A 19,254-nucleotide genomic window follows, 5' to 3' on the forward strand; every position below is an offset into this window, starting at 1 on the left:
TATACGGCGCTATAATGGCTGCCGTTATGTTCGTAGGACGGCGTTATTTACAATGTTGGTTGCCGCCAAGTACGAGCAGAAACGTAGATTCGAGAAGAAACGACGGGTATTTCCGTAACTTTATTTTGTTACTTCGGACAAGGAAGGTGGCTAACAGCGCTCTTTCTCTTAAATATCTTCTAAATAGATAAGAATATCGTTTAAATAGGGAAGCGGAGCTCAGCGGAGAGGACCGAAGGCCGGAAGGCAACCACCCACCTCTCTCTCTCTCTCTCTCTCTCTCTCTCTCTCTCTCTCTCTCTCTCTCTCTCTCCTTCTCCTCATCTTCTTCCTCTCGCTCTTTCTCGAAGTCTAGGGTTTCTTCTCGCCGAGCGATCGAAGTGGAGAAATCCCTCGGATTCTCCAATACGCCGCGGTGGAGTGGTCGGAGGCATCGCCTGATCGAAGTGGAGCGCCGCGATTCGCATCGGATTCTCCACCATGTCGTACCAGGGGAAGAAGCTCATCAACGATCCCAACGGTCTGTCCCGATTCTTTCTTGATCAACCCTACTTTCTTGATTTTTTCGATCTTGATCAGTATGGTTCTTGGCGATTTCTTGCGTTGGTTGCGTGTCTGATCTGATTCTAGGGCCCGTAAGGGTTGGATTTGTGGTTATTTCTTTCTGGAAGTATGCAACTATAGGGAGGTTCGTTCCATTTCTTTGTTATGTAATGGTTCTTGGAAGTCTTCATTTTGTGGATAATGTTGGGCCGGAAATGCGTTATCCCTCCATGTTTTCTTGGATTTGTTTTTTTTTTTGGGAGATTTTTGTGTACTGGGTCCATCTATGAAATGCTCGGTGGAATTTTTTATGTTCTTTTCTCGTGCTATATAATTATTTCTCGGAATTCTTTCCCATGATGTTAGATTGCGGATGATATCGAGTAGAGATTGGTTGTTCTCCAACAATTTTCTTGAAATTTCGCTCTATTTTGATTTTCTGGAAGCATGTTGTAGTCATCTCTCGAACTATAATTCTTTTCCGAAGATTTTGCTATTTTCTTTCTTTTATTGCATATGTTTTCTCGGAAGTCTTTCCCACAACTCTATATCGTGAATGGTGCTGTGTGGAGATATGTCATTCTCCAACCTCTTCTTGAAAGCATCCATCACCTGAGTGATCATAATTTTGTAAAGATTATTGCATGCTCTCAAATGCTCATTAATTTTGCTTTTCTTTTACTGTATACTCTTCTTGGAAATCTTTCTTATGATGTTAGATTATGGATAATACTGAGTGGAGATTGGTTATCCTCAACCCTTTCTGATTTTTTTTTTTTTTATTTTGATTCTTTTTTTGGAGATTTTGCATTGGTATTTATCTCTGAAACGTTCTTTAGATTTGTTTTTCTTTTCTTTGTTCTGGAAATTTTGCTTTATTTTGGCTCTCTCTCTTTTTTTTTCTTCAAAGATTAGCTTCCTATATCTATTGTTCTAATGCATTCGTTGCTTCCTATCTTACCGTCAAATACTTACTTAAATGTGGATTAATTTGAATATGCTGATGGATTAAATTTTAGGAGCATGTCATGTGGAGATTGGGTGATCTATCTCTCTCTTTTTTTGTTGCCATTTTAATTGCATACATCTTTCATAAGATATACAATTTTGGTTGGGATGAAGGAGTAAAATTTTGACTGCTGTGGGTGCAGATGTGGTGACTGAGTTCATTGAGGGCCTTGTTGAAACTTATCCTGGTTTGCAATTCTTAGATGGCTTCCCGCAGGTGACAGTTATATGAGATATTTGCTAATTTTGAGTGATTATCTTATGAGCATATAGTCTTGATTTTGAAGGGAAATTTTTGTATTGGTGGCAGATTAAGGTTGTATTGCGTGCTGATGTCCTGAGAACAGCTAACGACAAGGTTGCAGTTATATCTGGTGCGTGGATTTGAAATCAGGCTTTCTTTCTTTCTGGCAATTCCCTCCTCTTTATTCATCTCCTATAATAGATTTTGTATGAAGCTTATCTCATGCCTGATATATATATATTGAGCATAGTTGCATACTTATGTTTTCGAAAGCTTTGAGATGTTTTATCATGCAGAAGAGTAACGATATTGGACTCCTTAAAATCTATTATCGTTTGTGGTACGGATATGGGCATCTTTCCTTTGTTAACTACAAAGAATAAACAAAATGATAACCCTTAAAATCTACTGAAAAGGATAACCTTTGAATAACATAATTGGTACAAAACACAAGAAACAATCTTGAGAAATATATTATAATAGTCATTCCCCATTACATGATTTCTTCCATGCTATATATGCCTCTGGAAATGTTCCCTTTGCCTCTTTTTACTTCCTTATCCTTGTAACCTATTCCTTTACCTCTACATGCGTTGATCTTATGCTTTCCTAGCAGAGGGCAGCATATAGTGACTATGTAAGTGGCAACTTGTGCAGTAACACTTGTTTCTATCTTTATAATAGAAGAAAACTTCCAATTTGCAGTGTATGTTTTTGTTTCTTACTTTACACATCTCATGTGTAGTATAACAAGCCTAAAAATTTTAAATGTGGCTCAACTTTCTTGTTCTTATTGCCAAGCATCAAATACAACACTTACTAACAGTCACCGACTAGACATAATTGATTACCAGTTTATATATTGCCCTTTGTCCACATTGCAACACACAAACACACACTTCAGTTTGCCCCAACAGTCAGCTTTGCCCCAACAGGCAGCTTTGCTGGCTGTTAATCAATGCTATCTTTAATATCAGAAGACACATCCTAATTCTTTCATCAGTTTCCTAGAAGCATCACTCTTAGACCACCATTTCTTATAGAAAAATGATATAGGTCCTTGTGTGTCATGCCTTAGGATATGTATCCATCCAAGAAGTTTGTCCCTGTCAACTCTTATATGGATAATTGAATTCTTCTTGTCACTATGTGAATTAAACATCTTATGCATACCTAATGTCTTGCCAAGAGGACAAAAAATGGGTTAAGAAGGCCTTAGTCTGAGATTTTGCTGTGTTTTTTTTTTCAATGGAGGGGTCTAAGTCAAGTTTTGTGGTTTATGGGATCATTTACAAGCTTGATTCATGAGTTGGTGGAAGTTCCGTAATAGGTCAGCTTTTGTAACCTGGGTCTGAAAGTTCATTGTTCAAGTTATGTGAATCCTAGGCTTACGTTGTAGCCCCTTGTAAATTGTGAGAGCCTGCAACTTGGGGAGGTACCTAATATATTTGATCACTATAAATGAGGTCCCTACATTTTGATTACAAGAGAGAAAGGAGGAGGACAATGTGAGATCAGAATCATGAGGGTTTGATAATATTTAGAAGGGGATCAGTTGTTGGAAGGTGCAAAAAGTTGACCTCCCACTCCCGAACATAGACAAAGACAAACTTCCTTTTTGCTTGTTGTATGATGGATTTGTTCTTTTCTTGCTTCTGCTTTTATAGGGAACTTAGGAAAATCATGATCTATTAGAGATAGAGAGATTTCGAGGGGAGTTTACAGTTCAACCATAACCATATGAGACAGGGTGTTGGATGAAGAACAATTTGATCGCCGGGATTACACTTCAAAGATCAACAAACAATTGAAACAAATTGGATTGAAGAACCCTTCATTTGGAAAAGGAAGTTCTTTTTGACAGAAAATTATTAATATGCCAAAAGGCCACTTTCATACAGTATATTAGAATTATATATCGGACAAGACTATTGACTCTAATCTGGCAAAATTATACTCGAAATAGGACTCAATAATAAGAAAACATTTAGGATTATTCAACCACAAATATAGAAATTTTACTAAAATTAGATGTTGTCTCAATATGAAGTCTTTGCCCATGAATCTGTTGGCCCTTGTGAAGCTTGGCATGGTCCGGTTGGTCGTAATACTGCTAGCTGCACCTTGTGCTGCATCACCATAGCTATCCAGCCTTTTCCAGCTATTTAGGTTGGCTTTATGTATCTTCGTTGCCATGTATTCTTGTTTAAGGCATGTCTAGTATTATTCCAAGCTTTTCATCCTTTTCCTTAGGACCTCCATCAATGTAACTTATGTTTTTCCTTCATTTTCCTTGTAAGCTGTTCGCACAGATTAGTACATCTTTGTTGGACAGTACCCTTGGCTATTCGTTGCATATTCCCATATCATCTCACTCAAATTTCTATCTTTTTGGTCCTTAATTTGTGCAACTCCTGCATCTTGGTTTATTCATTTCGCAATTTCTCCTTTCTGGTGGTTACCGCACATCCATCTTAATATTATTATTCTTCCATACCTACCTCGATTCCTTGAACCCTCTTAATTGCCCCAGATCTATGCTATACAACATTGCAATTCTTATAGTTTTACTATAATTTTCCTTAAGTCTCCAAAGTATGCATTGATCTCACCCCAGAGGCACCTCTCCACTTCATCCAACCAACTCTAATTCTATACTTAGATCTTCATCTACTCTTCATATTTTATGCAACAGATCCCATAGTAGTTATTCTACAGGATTGGCTATCAACCTAATATCAAATCTCCACTTTCTATATTAGGATTGGGGACGAGCCTTGGCTGTGTTGGATTTTAGAGTCCAAAAGAGATCAACTATGTTGGAGTTAACTTTTCAAAATATATTGGCTGGGGCATATTTTTCTTCTCCTTTTCCTCTAGTTCTCTTTTTTCTTTTGATTCTTCCAAAGGTCATAATTGATCATAGATGTGATCTAATTAATGAACTATGAGATCTAGAATTATGTTAAATCATGGTGAGCATCTTGACTAAAATCTTCTAAAGTTATTAGAGTATATGACTATAATTGTGAAGTATATAACATGCCTTTATCCATGTTTTGTTCCAATTCAGCTATTCATCTTACTAAGGCATTGAGCTGTTTGCGATGATATATGTCACTTAAGCATGGTGTTGTAAATTACAAAAAAGCACATCTATATATAAATTGACAAAAAGGGAAACATGAAGGACCAAAGAAAGTTTTAGAGCAAGACTTAGGTCCTACCGGAATGGAATATTATTGAGTAACCCCCAGGTGGATTAGGGATCAAAAGACTAACAACAAATTATATAGATTCAGATCTGAAGGTTCTAAAAAGAGAAGCAATCTCTTGGATTCTTTTATAAAGAAAGAACAGAAACAGGAGTAGAGTATGAAAGAGAGTAGGAAAGTAGTGTAAGAAGAACAGAAATAACAAAAAAGAAGAAGACAGGGGGGAAGAAGGCCTAAGTTCACTTCTTAATCTCAAAATAAATCCACATGCTTTTTTTGAAATCATCGTATATACCATTTTAGTAGCCCAAGAAGCCAACTTACCCACTCTAGTTGGACTCTTTAGGGCTTGTCTGGATATTCCTACATAATTGAGCTTAAAAGTCCTCCACCCATTTAAGCATGGCTCATCAACCAAACACCTCTCGGTCCATATCCTGTGGGAAGAAAAAAAGACCTTCATGGATCTCTTTTTCTTTCTGCACTCCAAAAGCTAGGATTTGGGTAGGTCCTTAGAAAATGTGAGCTGGATGGACCAACAGGCCTGATTCTGCAAGATTTTAGCCTAGTCTTGTAGGAATATCCAAATAGGCCCATAAAAGGAAATATAATCTTAAACATCCTACTAAATATGGACATATTTGACTCCCATTAGACTCATAACCGAAGAAAGAGATTAAAAACTGGCTTAAAGCACCCCAAAATAGACACAATTACAGTTTATGGATCGTAGCATGAATAGTCCGTGAAGATACCTTACAAGTTATCGACCCAATAAAACAGAAAATATGATGGAAAACTGAGAAATAAAATAAAATTCCAGCAATTGAAACTTTAAGAATTTGATTCTATCAAGATCCTGGATATATACCATTTCGACAGGAAAAAAACCAAAATGTGTGCGGGACACCTGCTCTCTCTTGAACTGGGATGTCCTGACATCCTAGTTCGTCTTGATTGATCCGGTGCATCCCAACACTGGAATGACCGGATGCCAGAATAGTTCGAACACAACAATTTTAGTTTTCTTTTTTGCTGTTGTTAATGACTTTGATCTATCCCATCCATACTGTCCTGTCCTGGTATGAACAGTAAAAGCAAGAAGGGTGCATGAATGGCATGTTTTACATTGTTTACTGTGGCATGAGGAACAAGAGCTGTAGGGTGAATCTCTGCACTTGAAATGATCTAATGCAAGGATGTAAATGTTGGTGTCAGCTATGTCATGGTTTGCTCCTAAGATGGATATTGGATGATGAAACTGTGACTAACATATAAAATAATATGAAAAAATATTGCATCCTGGTAGCTCTCGATTGTCTTGGTGCTTTCGAAGTGTCGGAGCATAACTGGGATGATTGGGATGGATCAGGATAGTTGAGATGTCCTAATCCAAGAGAGAACTTCTATCCCACACCTATCCTGATCTCGTTCCTACTGAACAATATTGCATTGGGGATACTGGCTTGTTTTGGCGGGGCCTAAATCCTTGGTCTAATGCCATTATTTAGCAATCTTGATCTATTCTGCTATTTGTTGCACATGACTAGATCATCTTAATTGGTTGTGTCTAGGCTGCATTATTTGTAAAAAAGTTCTACTATTGCCTATCTTGGTTATAGCATTCCTGCTTCCATATTTCATCTCTCTAATAGCTGTCTTCTGTGTCTACATATAATTTAGTGCCACCCTAGTATTGTTCAGTGAAATTATCTGTATAATCTACCTGGAGTGTGATTACCATTCAACACACTAAAAGCTTCTCAACCTCATCAACCTTGCCTCAAACCTTTAACTCCACAAAAGATGTCGAGCATTTCCTATTATGCTGTAGATTGATGATAATAATGAATTAATTCAAGGGGTCTTTAGCCATTAGCTTGATGTTGGCCCTTGTTTCAAAATGTGTATGTCTGCACCAATGTTTTGTAGTATATATGTATGATACCATTGAACTTCATATACTTCCAAGTCTAATATTTTAATCCATCTAGTTGTCAGTTCACCTAGTTCTGGTGTAATGATGATTAGTGACATCATTTGATAGGTAGCTTTCTATTTCTTTCAATGCTATTGCCTTCTGTACAGGGGGTGGAAGTGGCCATGAACCTGCTCAGTCTGGATATGTTGGAGCAGGGATGCTGACAGCTGCCATTTGTGGAGATGTTTTCACTTCTCCGCCTGTTAATTCTATCTTAGCTGTATGATTTCTTTGGCATAAATTACCTCTTTTTCACTGTTTGCTGTAAGTCAGACTTACTTGATCTAATCTTATAGGGCATTCGAGCTGTCACAGGTCCTAAAGGATGCCTTCTAATAGTCACGGTATTGTAGTATTTCCTTGATTATAAATCACAAGAAATGTTACCATAGTAACATATCCGCACATTAAACTTTTTATCCTTTTGTATCTTGTTACCTCTCAGTTGTTTGATTTGTCATTTATTTGGATTTCTGCACATCATGTGAAATTTCAACATTTCTTTAATTAATTGTTTGAATTAAAGAAGAATACTAAGTGATTACTCTCATCTTCACTGCCTTAGTAAATATTGTACTTTTTCTTTGCCATGGTGTTTTTTCTGAGAGGACAGTGTTTTGCACATTGACAGAATTATACTGGTGATCGACTTAATTTTGGTCTGGCAGCTGAGCAAGCTAAATCTGAAGGCTATAAAGTAGAGGTATTAAACTATCTACTATTTCCAGAAATCCTACATAATCATAGGGATGGGTTTGCAAATTCCAGACGTTTTTATTTCTGCAGATGGTTATTGTTGGAGATGACTGTGCACTCCCACCACCTAGAGGCGTAGCTGGGCGAAGAGGTTTGGCGGGGACCATTCTAGTTAACAAGGTAGTTTCCCTTAGGTTCTTTTTTTCCCATCTCATGTGTATGAGCTACGGCAGTTGTTTTATGTTGAATAACATGTGTTGATTCTAAACAAATATATGCTATCCTTATTGCTTACCGACACCAAAATTGGTTCTTATTTAAATATTATCCAAATTTTTATATTTCCTATCCGGGAAGCCTGAAAGCTTGCTCAAATATGTGTACCAGACAATCACATAAAGAGATTAAAATAGTGCATCTGACAATGTAGATCTTATACAGCTTGCTGGCCTCAGCTGCACGACCATGAAATTTTTTTAGAGTAATTATAAGAATTTTCTAATATGCATTCTACCTAAATTTATCATGGTATTTTTTTTTTATATCAGTGAATGCTTATGTTATCAATTTACATGCAGAAATGATGTGAGAAAAGAAAAGAAAATGGTTTTAAGCTATTTCCTTGTGAAATGACATACTTGTATGTTTTTATGTATAGGATGTGTGCTTAGGGGGGCTCATGTTCATAATAATTTTGTTTCTAAGGATCTGCTCTATGCAGGTCCAGACTTGAGTTGGAAAGCAGAATAATAATAATCTGCCTTCGTTCGCACCATCATGATGGATATCATTCTTTTATATAGCCACACATGATTAATTCTGGTTTCAGTGTTGCAAGAATTCAAAGAATAAAGATGTAGTTGGATCGTCTCTTTGGAAATAAGTGTCATCACTTTTGCCTTTGATGCAAGCAGCAGGCCGTGCGCCGTGATGAAATAGAGGACATTATCAATGGTGGTTATTTTTGGTTAAAAAGATCAAGTCTCCACATAGATTATGATCCTCTGACCCCGGATCTAAGCCATAGTCCTGAACAATTAAATAGAAAAGAAAATATAAGCCAACCCCAATCAAGCAACTAATGCTCTTCTTATGCCTATTATCGCTAGATCCAGTACGTTGATTAATGAGCACATCCTTATCAGCTAATACAATTGTTGATTCAAGATTGTGTAATAGCGACATGATGGCATTTAGGGTGATAAAAGTGAGAGAGGCAGATGGTGATGGAATACCTATTCCATGTCTATAAGTTCCTAGGCATGAAGTTTGGAGCACCAGTTAGACTATGGTGATCCTGATGGGAAAATATCAAAGCCAATTTGCTATTTGGTGTGAATCAGTCACTCTAGTCAAAAGACATGAAAAAAGTCTGGTTTCAGCTTTTGTATTCTGCAATGTTGTAGTGGCTTTAGTACTGGGCATTTCTCACCTCTTGAATACTCACTGCCATTTCTCTGATTTAATGCATATTTTTGCACATTTTAGATTGCACATGTTCCAAATTTTGCATAAAGATCTTAGGACTCGTTTGGTTCATGGGAAAAGAACGGGAAAAGTGTAGTCAATGGGAAAATAAAGAAAGACCTCTTATTTGGTTGGAGTTTTCAAAGGAGAGAGATAGGAAAGTAGCATTTCCATGTTTCACGAGAAAGAAAAATCCATGAGGGACATAGGAAAGCTACTTTTCCACTGGTTGGTATAATCCTATGTCATGAGAACACATCCTGGGCTCTCCTACTTATCATTTTCTGAAGGAACCATTGCTTTTTGGTAGCGCAATTATATGGAAAATGTGATGGGGTTTTGGTTCTAAAAGAATAAGAACCATTTCTCTTATTCTCATTCTCACTTGCTGCGATTATATGGAGAATGTGATGGGGTTTTGGTTAGGTTATATGATGGGTTTTGGTTCTAAAAGAATAAGAACCATTTCTCTTATTCTCATTCTCACTTGCTGTGATTATATGGAGAAGGTGATGGGTTTTTGGTTAGGTTATGTAGAGCTTGGTGTAGGGTTAGCAATAAATGCTGTTTTCTTTGAGGTTGAGAAAGATGGCAAAAGAGATGACAGATCTTGAATTTTTCTTTAACATTCCTTGGTAGAGGGGACAGCAGTCACATTCGCAGCATATCTTGAACAAAAGGAGGAGTAATGAAGATTCATGAAACTCAAATTTGAATATCACACTCCTTGTATGTCAGCCTTAAAGGCTTAGAACTAGTATATGGATGCAGTTCAACCTTAAATCTGGAGAAAACAGAAATAGAATAGCTGAAACAAATGCCTTAAGCAAGAGAATGGAAAGAAGACAAGACAGAAGGAGAAGTGATGGGGAAGTGCATTGGACACTCCGGATAAGTGAACCACCTTATTTTCTTTTATTGTTGCCAGCCATCATTCTCTACTAGTTAATGATGAAATCATTTGGGGTTGCTTGGAAAAAAATAATTATGTTGGTCTTAATAATTGTGTCCTTTATATTCTGTTAAGGCCTCGCAACTTGCTAGCTGCCATAATACATACTAATAACATTATGGCTGCATTGAACCAGTTCTACCAGATGCATCTTTGTTTTTTAGATGTTAGATTCATAGTCAATTCATCCTGCTTCTATCCAACATAGATGATAAGATGTGCCATTCTACATGGAGATAGTCTGGTCATGACTGTACATTAGTTTGACGCTTTGTCATTTGGACAATATCGAGTCCAAGGAGTAAGGATGTTCAGAATCTGCTACTGGAAAAAAGTGTGACCCCTTAGAGGACTATTTAGCCAGGTCTATGATTAAAGTTGTGATTTTCACATTCTCAACCCAGTTACAAATATACATTTCTAGTGTCAGAGCTTAGTGTTAGATATTTTGGAAATCCTTTGAAGAGTATACTTTGTTGGTCTTTTTTGCGTATACTTCAAACTTATAATGCTTCTGTAATTGATAGGTTGCTGGGGCAGCTGCAGATGCTGGTCTGTCCCTAGCTGACGTTGCTGCAGAAGCAAAGCGTGCATCTGAAATGGTGGGAACAATGGGAGTTGCCTTGTCCATATGTACACTGCCTGGCCAGGTCACATCTGATCGTTTAGGTCCAGGACTGATGGAGCTTGGTCTTGGAATAGTAAGTTAACTTAAACATATTTTGTTGACAAATTGACTTCAATTACAAGCCTTCATTACACCATCACTTGTATGCGTATCTTGTTTTTCTGACTTGGTATATGATGTTGCATTACTTTATTTGTCAATGCACTGCATGTCAGCTGGAAATGTGGATCAAAATTATATAGGCATCCTTGTATTTTTTTTTATTCCAGAACTAAAAGGCCTAGTTTGCTGCTCATTTTTTCAGCATGGGGAGCCTGGGGCTGCTGTTGCTGACATCCAGCCTGTTGATGTAGTAGTATCTCATGTTCTTAAGCAGATTTTGTCAACGGTATACTTTGTTTGACTAATATTTAAGTTTACTCTCCAGTTCATTATTTTCCTTCATGTGCCAGATTCTTTTTTCCCCTTTTTTTGGGTAAGATCTTTTATTTATTAGTCAAATGCAAGTCCTTACCTACCTGCTAAAGCCGTTGATGCAAACTAACCAAGTTTATTTTCATCAACTACTTGCCAGCATAAGTTGTGTTCTTGATCTTTTTTCATCAGATCATCCTAAATTGGTATGGTTCCCAGAAAGGGACATTTCAGAACAACATAGGAGTATAGGGTGGTGTTAGTTTTCTAGTCCATATGTGGAGAATGTAAAAGACTCAGGCCACCTTTCATTTCAAGTATAAATTCTGAATCCTTGTATTGCTAGAGATATTGAATTGCATGAGACATCAATTAGGGTGCCTAGAGTAGTATAAAAATGGTTTTGTTTGCATAAAATCTGAACCAATATGTTGGAAAATCTTTATGATTTAATACTTGATTTTACTTTCACAATTTAGAATTTCTTTTTTTATTTATTTGTTGAGTACTTTGAAGATTGGCAGGGCTGTATATTTATTTGGTCTACGCAAACTATAATTGAGATTGTTTCCTTAAAATCCATCTTCAACTAGGTGCTTATTTCAAGGAGTGTACAAATATTTTGATCATCTCATGATTTGTTATGGCATATCTGAATTTGAGGAGCCTACGAATCTGTGGAGTTTGACAAGTTTCTCATGATATCATCCACAACTAACATTATTGGACATCATGATGCTGAAAAATTTGAATCAAGGAGAAGATTATTAGTGGTGTTTGATAGCATTGTAATGGGTGGCCATCTAGGTTGCTAGGTGAGCCTAGCCACCTAGCAGTGTGTTACTAAAACCCTAGACTTTTTGATGCTGGAGCGCCTAAGGTTCACTGCTAGGCGAGTGGGTTTGAGCCAACATTGGATGCGAAACTGGAACGCACGAGTCTCGGAACCTAAGCTACTTTTGTCTTTTAGGATTGTTTGATGTTAGGTAATTTTAGGAGTTTTGATTTTTTTTAAACTTTTCTTTTTGACAAATTTTGATGTTAATAGAAAAGTTAATAGTTAGAGTTCTTTGAGTTAAAATAGGATTTGGAATCTTAGATTAAAAAGTAGGAGAAATAGGCTTCTTTTGTATTACTTATAAATACCCCTTGGGGCTCCTATTATAGTCATACTTGAGATACTCAAGTTATTGATTAATGAAAACTCTATTGTGGGAAGTATTCTTCCTTTGCCTTCTTTCTGTTTTCTCTCCTTCCTTTTGGTGGATTTCTAGGGTTGTAAGTGTGTGAGAACTGTATCCTTGGAGTGGCTGGTCAAGATAGTGTTTTTGGCCTTGGAAGAGAGTAGCCCATCCTTGCTCCTCTTCCATCAACTGTCTGCCCATTCTAGCACTATGCGTTGTATGTACCCTTGTGGGGTTTCTACTACGCCATAGTCGCGTCGACATGCCCTTCAAATTTTTTGCCCAAGTTTGACACATACCATATCTGAGAATGGTTTCAAGATGTCATGCAGCCACAATGTCGAAGAGCATGTTTAAAGTGAGCAAGATCTGTGAGACATTGAATTAGATGAATTGCATCGCCAACTTGAACAACTTCAAGAAGAAAATTAGTGGCTTCGTCAATGGCAAGGCAATGTGAACATTGACATCATAGGGTTCCAATCACTACTCCGACAGAAAGCTCTTTGATGATGAAAGTGAACACTTCGATGAAGAAGTAGAAGATTTCAATCCACTCTACAATAAGAGAGCATCTTCATCGACCTGTTGCCAATGCAAATGAAGACTACATTGCTACCATTGCGACTTAAACATCAAAATAGATATCCTCGATTTTGAAAGATGCCTACAACTCGATGAATTTATTGATTGGGCTCCACACTATTGAACGAGTCTTTGAGCTCAATGAAGTTCCCGATGATCGACGTGTCGAGTTAGTCGCCATCAAGCCCAAGAAGTGCGCATCAATTTGGTAGGAAAATTTGAAGCAATGATGTGAGCATGAAGGACATGGCAAGATCCGAACGTGGGATAAGATGCGCCATGAACTCAAGCAAAAGTTCCTTTTGAAGATTACCATCAAGAAAAGTTTCTTAAGCTCCACAACATTCGGCAACACGAACTATAAAAGAGTACAAGATAGAATTCGAGCAACTCCCCATGATATGTGACATCAAGGAGCTTGAAGAGCAAACTATAGCACGATATCTTGAGGACTGAAGCCTGAAATTGAGCTAGTTGTGCAACTCCAAACCTATTGGCTGTTGAATGTTGTGATTTGATTTACAACAAAAGTTAAGAAGTAGCAACTAAGAACAAGGCAATTTGTACTTTTCAAGGTATAGAGATGGAGCGTCCAATTGGGGAGTTTCATGTCAAATATATCGGCATACTCCAAAGTCGATGCCTCCTAGCCATCCCAGAAGAAGGATAAGGGCGGCCTCAGCAACCCCTGCTGTTTTTGATCCAAAATTTTGAAGAGACCTATTTCAGACGCTAGTTGGCAAGCTTTAGAATGTATAGGCCATTATTTTTAAGGTTTGGTATCTGCACCCGAGCTGGAGGAGATTTGATGCCGAAAGACCACTTGTAAAGCACATAGCGCTCTCCTCTTGGGCACCCAGAAAAAAATGAAAATGGAAACCTCCTATCTAGCCAATCACAATCTCTTGCTTGCAACTCAGTCTGAGGAAGTCTCTTCCTTTTCATTGGATAAGCTCGAATGGCTGCTCAACGTTGTTGTTTGCGAGGTCTCGATCATTTACATGGACCCACTTCTCATTCTCTTGCATGCAAATACTTAAGAACCTACTGGATTTAGATAAGGAAGAAGGTCAAATCCAGATCGTCTCTCAAAAACAAAATAGGAATAATTATAGCTTGATCGGTTCCATTTTTCCTTGGAGAAAAGAAGTCTTGAGGTTAAATAGATGGTTCGATATCTTTCGACTCATCCAATACCATTGAATTTTTTGATTGGACAACAAGAAGTTGATCATGTCTTGGCCTGCCGAGCCTTCCCCGGATAAATACTTATCTATCCATAGATAGATAGAAAGTATGTACTATTATATACTGGTATACACACACCAGTTGAGCCAATAAAAAATGTCAACCATTGTTACTTGTGCTGCTTTGTGAATTTGATATGATGGATCTCCCACCTCGGTAGGCAAGTTCCTTTGCAACTTGCATCTCTGCTACTGGAGTGATGTAGCACAACTGCGGGGAAAAGGAGAAGGAAGAACAAGAGGGGAGGAGGAAGAGGTTATAGGGACGTAGGAAGAAGAGAAGGGGAGGAGGAGGAAGAAGAAGAACAAGAAAGAAGCTAGGTTTTTTCATTCCATCATCAGTTCCTCATACATTAGAGGGGTGGTCTTTATATAGACCTTACACATTGACCCAATTACATAACCCAATCGATCAGTTTAATAATAAAATACGGACCAAATTAACTTGACTAAGACAAAAGTAAATAATGCAATAAAAGAAAATGACTCAAAAGTAAATAATGCAATAAAAAAAATGACTCTGACTCATATGGACCCAATCAAGTCTGACTCAATCTGGAGGCTCAGGATCATCTGGATGAAGGGCTCTGATGTCCCCATCAACTCCTCCCGGAGAAAAACTCGATCCGTCGAGTACAGGTCTGGCCGGCTGTTGTACTGCTCTAAAGATCGGCGTCAAGGCGTTGCAACTGGACTCTGAAATCATGTCACGTCAGACTTTGGTCGATTTGCACCGAACAAGGTAACGTTGGTAATCATCGTTCCTGGTTGAAATAACCTGCTCATCCAATATATGTTCTATTTGTTCTCTACGTGCATGAAATTTGGAAGTGGTGGCTCAACAGGTCAGAGGTCTAACATGAAGTATATCAATAAAGAGGTCAGAAGGCATGAATATTGTCTTTTTGTATGGGACTAAATCTTCAATATTAAATGTCGCACTAATCTCATAGTCATCAGGAAGATCCACAACATATGCATTCGAACTGATTTTCTTTAACATTTTGAACGTTCTGCACTACAAGTTTGCAATTTAGTAAACGTTTCCGAAGAAAGTCGTTCAAGCCTAATTCTTATCATGACGTAATTTCGTTCACTTAACTTTATAATGTCTGTGTAAATCAGCAAGAGATTTATATTTTAAGTTATTAAATGACTACAATTGCTGATTTCTTAATGCAATGAATGTGGATGTGATGCAATTGATTGTGCGGACTCAAAGACTCTATACTGATGAGACATGAAAAACAGGTCTATGGGTTGCTAGGTTTGTAATCATGCACCATTTCGAATGGACTCATACCTATGGACTTGTTAACCGAACTATTACATGCAAACTAACTGTCGGTAATATTAAATTCAGGTCCTAGCATATGCATTCGGTCTGAGCCTATGATGGAATGTTGGGCAGAGATGCTCCGAAACTAGATCAATTGCGTGTTGGATATCACGCATTGGAGAAAGTGCATCCGGAAGATCATCAGGGACTACATCATGAAACTCTCTAGAAGGGAAACTACTATAGGAAATGTTCAAGATTGGACACCACATGGGTATCTTTAGCTACAAGTGCCAATTCATGACTGGCTCTCAATATCTATCACTACCTCTTCACAGTAGTGATGTGAAGTGGCTTGGTTGTACTTATTAGATCAATAGTCTCCTTTGTGAATCATTTTGGACAAAGTCTAATTCTGTAGGTTCGTCTTCAAAGTCTTCTTCATAGTCTTCTATATTTGGTTCATAGATTTCTTCGACATATTCGACCTCTTGGCTCCTAACTTCTGGTTCAGTAATCAGGTAGGTTTTAATGGAACATTGGGATGCTATGGGGTCGAATTGTTGACACCTTGAGCATTGAGTTTGGTGCCCAAGAAAATAGGGAAGGATTACAGGTGATGCAACCAAACCGATTTTAGGTTGGGCTGCAATAGGGGTTGGCGGTGTAGGGGTCTAGAATTTTGCATGAGCTCACGGATCTCTTGTTTGAATTTCTTGTATCCAGCCCGCATGGCATCGATCTGTTCTATGAGAAACCTCAAATGTCGGAATTCATGGTAGCTACAAGGGTTTTCAGTTGATTGAGATAGCACTCCATATCACTACAGGTTGGCATGCAATGATGACACTGAAGGGTGATGATGTGAAATGCAGTGTCACTAATGAAACCCTAATAAATATGATGCAGGACCAGATTTGATGCAGGACAACCTAGTAATGCAATCTATTATGATTTAGAGATCAGCAAGTCTTCACAAGAATAACTTAAAGTTTAAATGTTGCTGATTTTTACTTCGGTTATTCAGAATTAAGGATTAAGATAATTCAATTTAAGAAATTAGATTGCAATCAAGTAGTACAGTTGTTCTGATCCTAAAGTAATCTGATCGAATAATATTGATAAACGTCCTGTTACTAAGGTGCGCTAATTTAATATCAAGATTTAATGGGTAATAGGGCGAGTTCGGAAGTGAAAGGTTCAATGTTCTGAATTGTGACGGCAATATAAGTTTTCAAAATGTGGCTATCATGCAGAGAACTAGAACATAATTAAATGAACAAGCCAGAAAAAGTAGAAACTATCACCTGTCGTGAAGTAGTCGGCTAGAGTCGTTCGCTCATGGCTTCTCAAGTAGTGGAGACGTCGTCGGACGCAGCGCAAAACTCAGTAGTGTAGATTGCTAAACTCGAACTGTTGCACGATTGAAGTGGACGCCGAGGAGAGATGACTGGCTGGAGATTGAAGCTGTGGAGAGGAGATGCTACTGGCGCACAGGTTGATGAAGAGCCTGCTGGGGTTTGATGTGGGGAAGGGCTTTGAAGCCTGTTGCGGCCCGCGGGTAGAGGGGATTGGGGTTGGGCCGAAGGGGCCTGCTGGCCTGATGGTCCCGAGGGCCTTTGTCTGCGGGTCAAAGAGGGGGAAGGGGGTTCGATGGGGTGAATGGGGAAGATGCGGCCGAAGGAAGGGAGAACAGGGGAGAAGAGATGGAAAAGGAGATGGCGGGGGCAGGGGCGGTGTGCTCGGGGGAACAAAGGCGATGCTCGGAGGAAGCGGGCAGCGCTCGGTGGTCTGCCTGCTGCTCGGCGGCGTCGCGGCTGGTTCAAGCGGCGCTGTGGTTGGCCGCGGGGAGGAGGCGCCTCGATCGGTAGCGTCGCGGTTCGGCAACGGCGTGCGGACGTGGTCGATGCAGGAGGTGTGGCTCGGCGACAATGGGGGACGGCGTGGCGGAACGGCGCGGGCTTGGACGACGGAGGAGGAGGGGCTCGGAGGCGATAGCGCTCGGCGACGGGGAGGCACCATGAGGGAGCGGCGGCACCTCGACGGTTCGGTGAAGACGGCGGTGGAGGACGGAGCGGCGCTATGAGGGCGGCGGCGCAGCGTGCGGTTGGGGAAGATGAACAGAGGTAAGTTTTTTTGTCTTTTTTTTTCAACTCAGACCCGTTAGGATCCGGTTATCAGGCGTGACCCGCTCCGAAAACCCATTAAGGGTCCATCACGTGCAAGTCACGTGCGTAGCTTTTTTTTTTTTGGATGGATCCGGGCTAACAGAGAAACGGGTAATGGGTTTGGATCTTACCCGTTAGGTTGGTTTTCTTCAACCTCCCGACGGATTCGGGAGGGCATGCTGCTCTTCGCGGCGGCGCTTGCGGGGCGGGGTGGAGGTCTTGGCGGCGGCTACGGAGCTTGCGGCGACAGGAGGCGGCCGACCACAGCAGCCACGGGCGGCGTCGACAGGCACGGGAACCCGGGCGGCGGGAACCCGGGGGATATGGCTCCTCCGACGGCAGGCTCGGGCCTTCACTGGGCGGCGGCGGCGGCGAGGACGCCCGATGGTGGCTCGGCGCTGCTGGCGGTGACTGGTGGCGGCGGTGGGCACGGGTGTGACGATAGGTGGGGTGGACCTGGCAAAGGTGCTTTCCCCTGTTCCTTATGTGAGAATCGAGAGAAGGAAGAAAGGATTTCTTTTTTTTTTGGGGGGGGGAAGGCCTGATGAAGGAGGCGTGTGGTAGCGGGCAGTGGGAGTCAAAGGAGAAAGACGGAGGTGGAGGCGGTGGGGTGAGGTTGTGCAGCGGCGTGGGGTGACGATTCAAGTGGCAGCATGGAGAAAGATGCTGTGTAGGGATTCGAGGCTTTGGCACAGGGGCAAAGCCGAGGCTCTGATACCAAGTTGATGTAGCACAACTGCGGGGAAAGAGGAAAAGAAGGAAGAACAAGAGAGGGAGAAGGAATAAGAGTTATAGGGACGCAGGAAGAATAGAAGAGGAGGAGGAGGAAGAAGAAGACAAGAAAGAAGCTAGGATTTTTTCATTCCATCATCAGTTCCTCATACATTAGAAGGGTGGTCTTTATATAGACCTTACACATTGACCCAATTACATAACCCAATCGATCAGTCTAATAATAAAATAACGGACCAAATTAACTTGACTAAGACAAAAGTAAATAATGCAATAAAAGAAAATGACTCAAAAGTAAATAATGCAATAAAAGAAAATGACTCGGACTCAGATGGATCCAATCCAAGTCTGACTCAATTTGGGGGCTCAGGATCATCCGATGAAGGGCTCTGATGTTCCATCATGGAGGGTATGAACAAGCCACCTTTTGCTAGCCTCGGCCATAAGACTTTAGATGTCCACAAATAGCGTCCGTTGCTTCTTCATTCTTGGCCGGCAAGCTCGATTTTGTTCTAATCACTTCGATTCCCGTACACGAGTACCTTCTCTTTTATGCTCCTGGTCTTTGTTCTTTAGCCGGCCGATCCATAGCCGTCATAGCTGAAGACTGAAATCCTGAGCTTGTAGCCGAGACGGGGGACCAAAACTTAATGTCTGACTTCCTTTCAAACCCGCCCATCTTCCAAATCAAGAAACATAGGCTCGTTGGGAAGAAAGATGGAGTGAATGGGATCCCTCCTAGACGAAGTCGAATGTTTCCCAGTGCCGATCAACCATCTCTTGTACGGATGCCAAGACCTCCGAACTAAGGGTTCGGTCAGTAGAGGTGACGACTTTGCCTCCCCGGAAGAAGAATAGTCCGCTCTCTAGCCGACTGATCCTGTTGATGAATCGCCCCAGATGACAACGTT

General features: G+C 40.1%; 1 protein-coding gene across 1 annotated transcript in view; it reads left to right on the forward strand.

The window, feature by feature from the left end:
• The first annotated feature begins 275 nt into the window (after positions 1-275).
• The window catches only part of LOC120109570 (putative 3,4-dihydroxy-2-butanone kinase), a 33,311-nt gene continuing 14,332 nt past the window's right edge, over positions 276-19,254 (forward strand). Inside the window, 9 exon segments of the mRNA XM_039123300.1 lie at positions 276-520; positions 1,695-1,768; positions 1,862-1,925; positions 7,099-7,211; positions 7,288-7,335; positions 7,623-7,694; positions 7,778-7,867; positions 10,634-10,807; positions 11,039-11,122. Coding sequence (XP_038979228.1) covers positions 481-520; positions 1,695-1,768; positions 1,862-1,925; positions 7,099-7,211; positions 7,288-7,335; positions 7,623-7,694; positions 7,778-7,867; positions 10,634-10,807; positions 11,039-11,122 — 759 coding nt within the window. The 5' untranslated portion in view covers positions 276-480.

The sequence above is a fragment of the Phoenix dactylifera genome, unplaced genomic scaffold (assembly GCF_009389715.1).
Source record: "Phoenix dactylifera cultivar Barhee BC4 unplaced genomic scaffold, palm_55x_up_171113_PBpolish2nd_filt_p 002403F, whole genome shotgun sequence".
Lineage (NCBI taxonomy): Eukaryota > Viridiplantae > Streptophyta > Magnoliopsida > Arecales > Arecaceae > Phoenix > Phoenix dactylifera.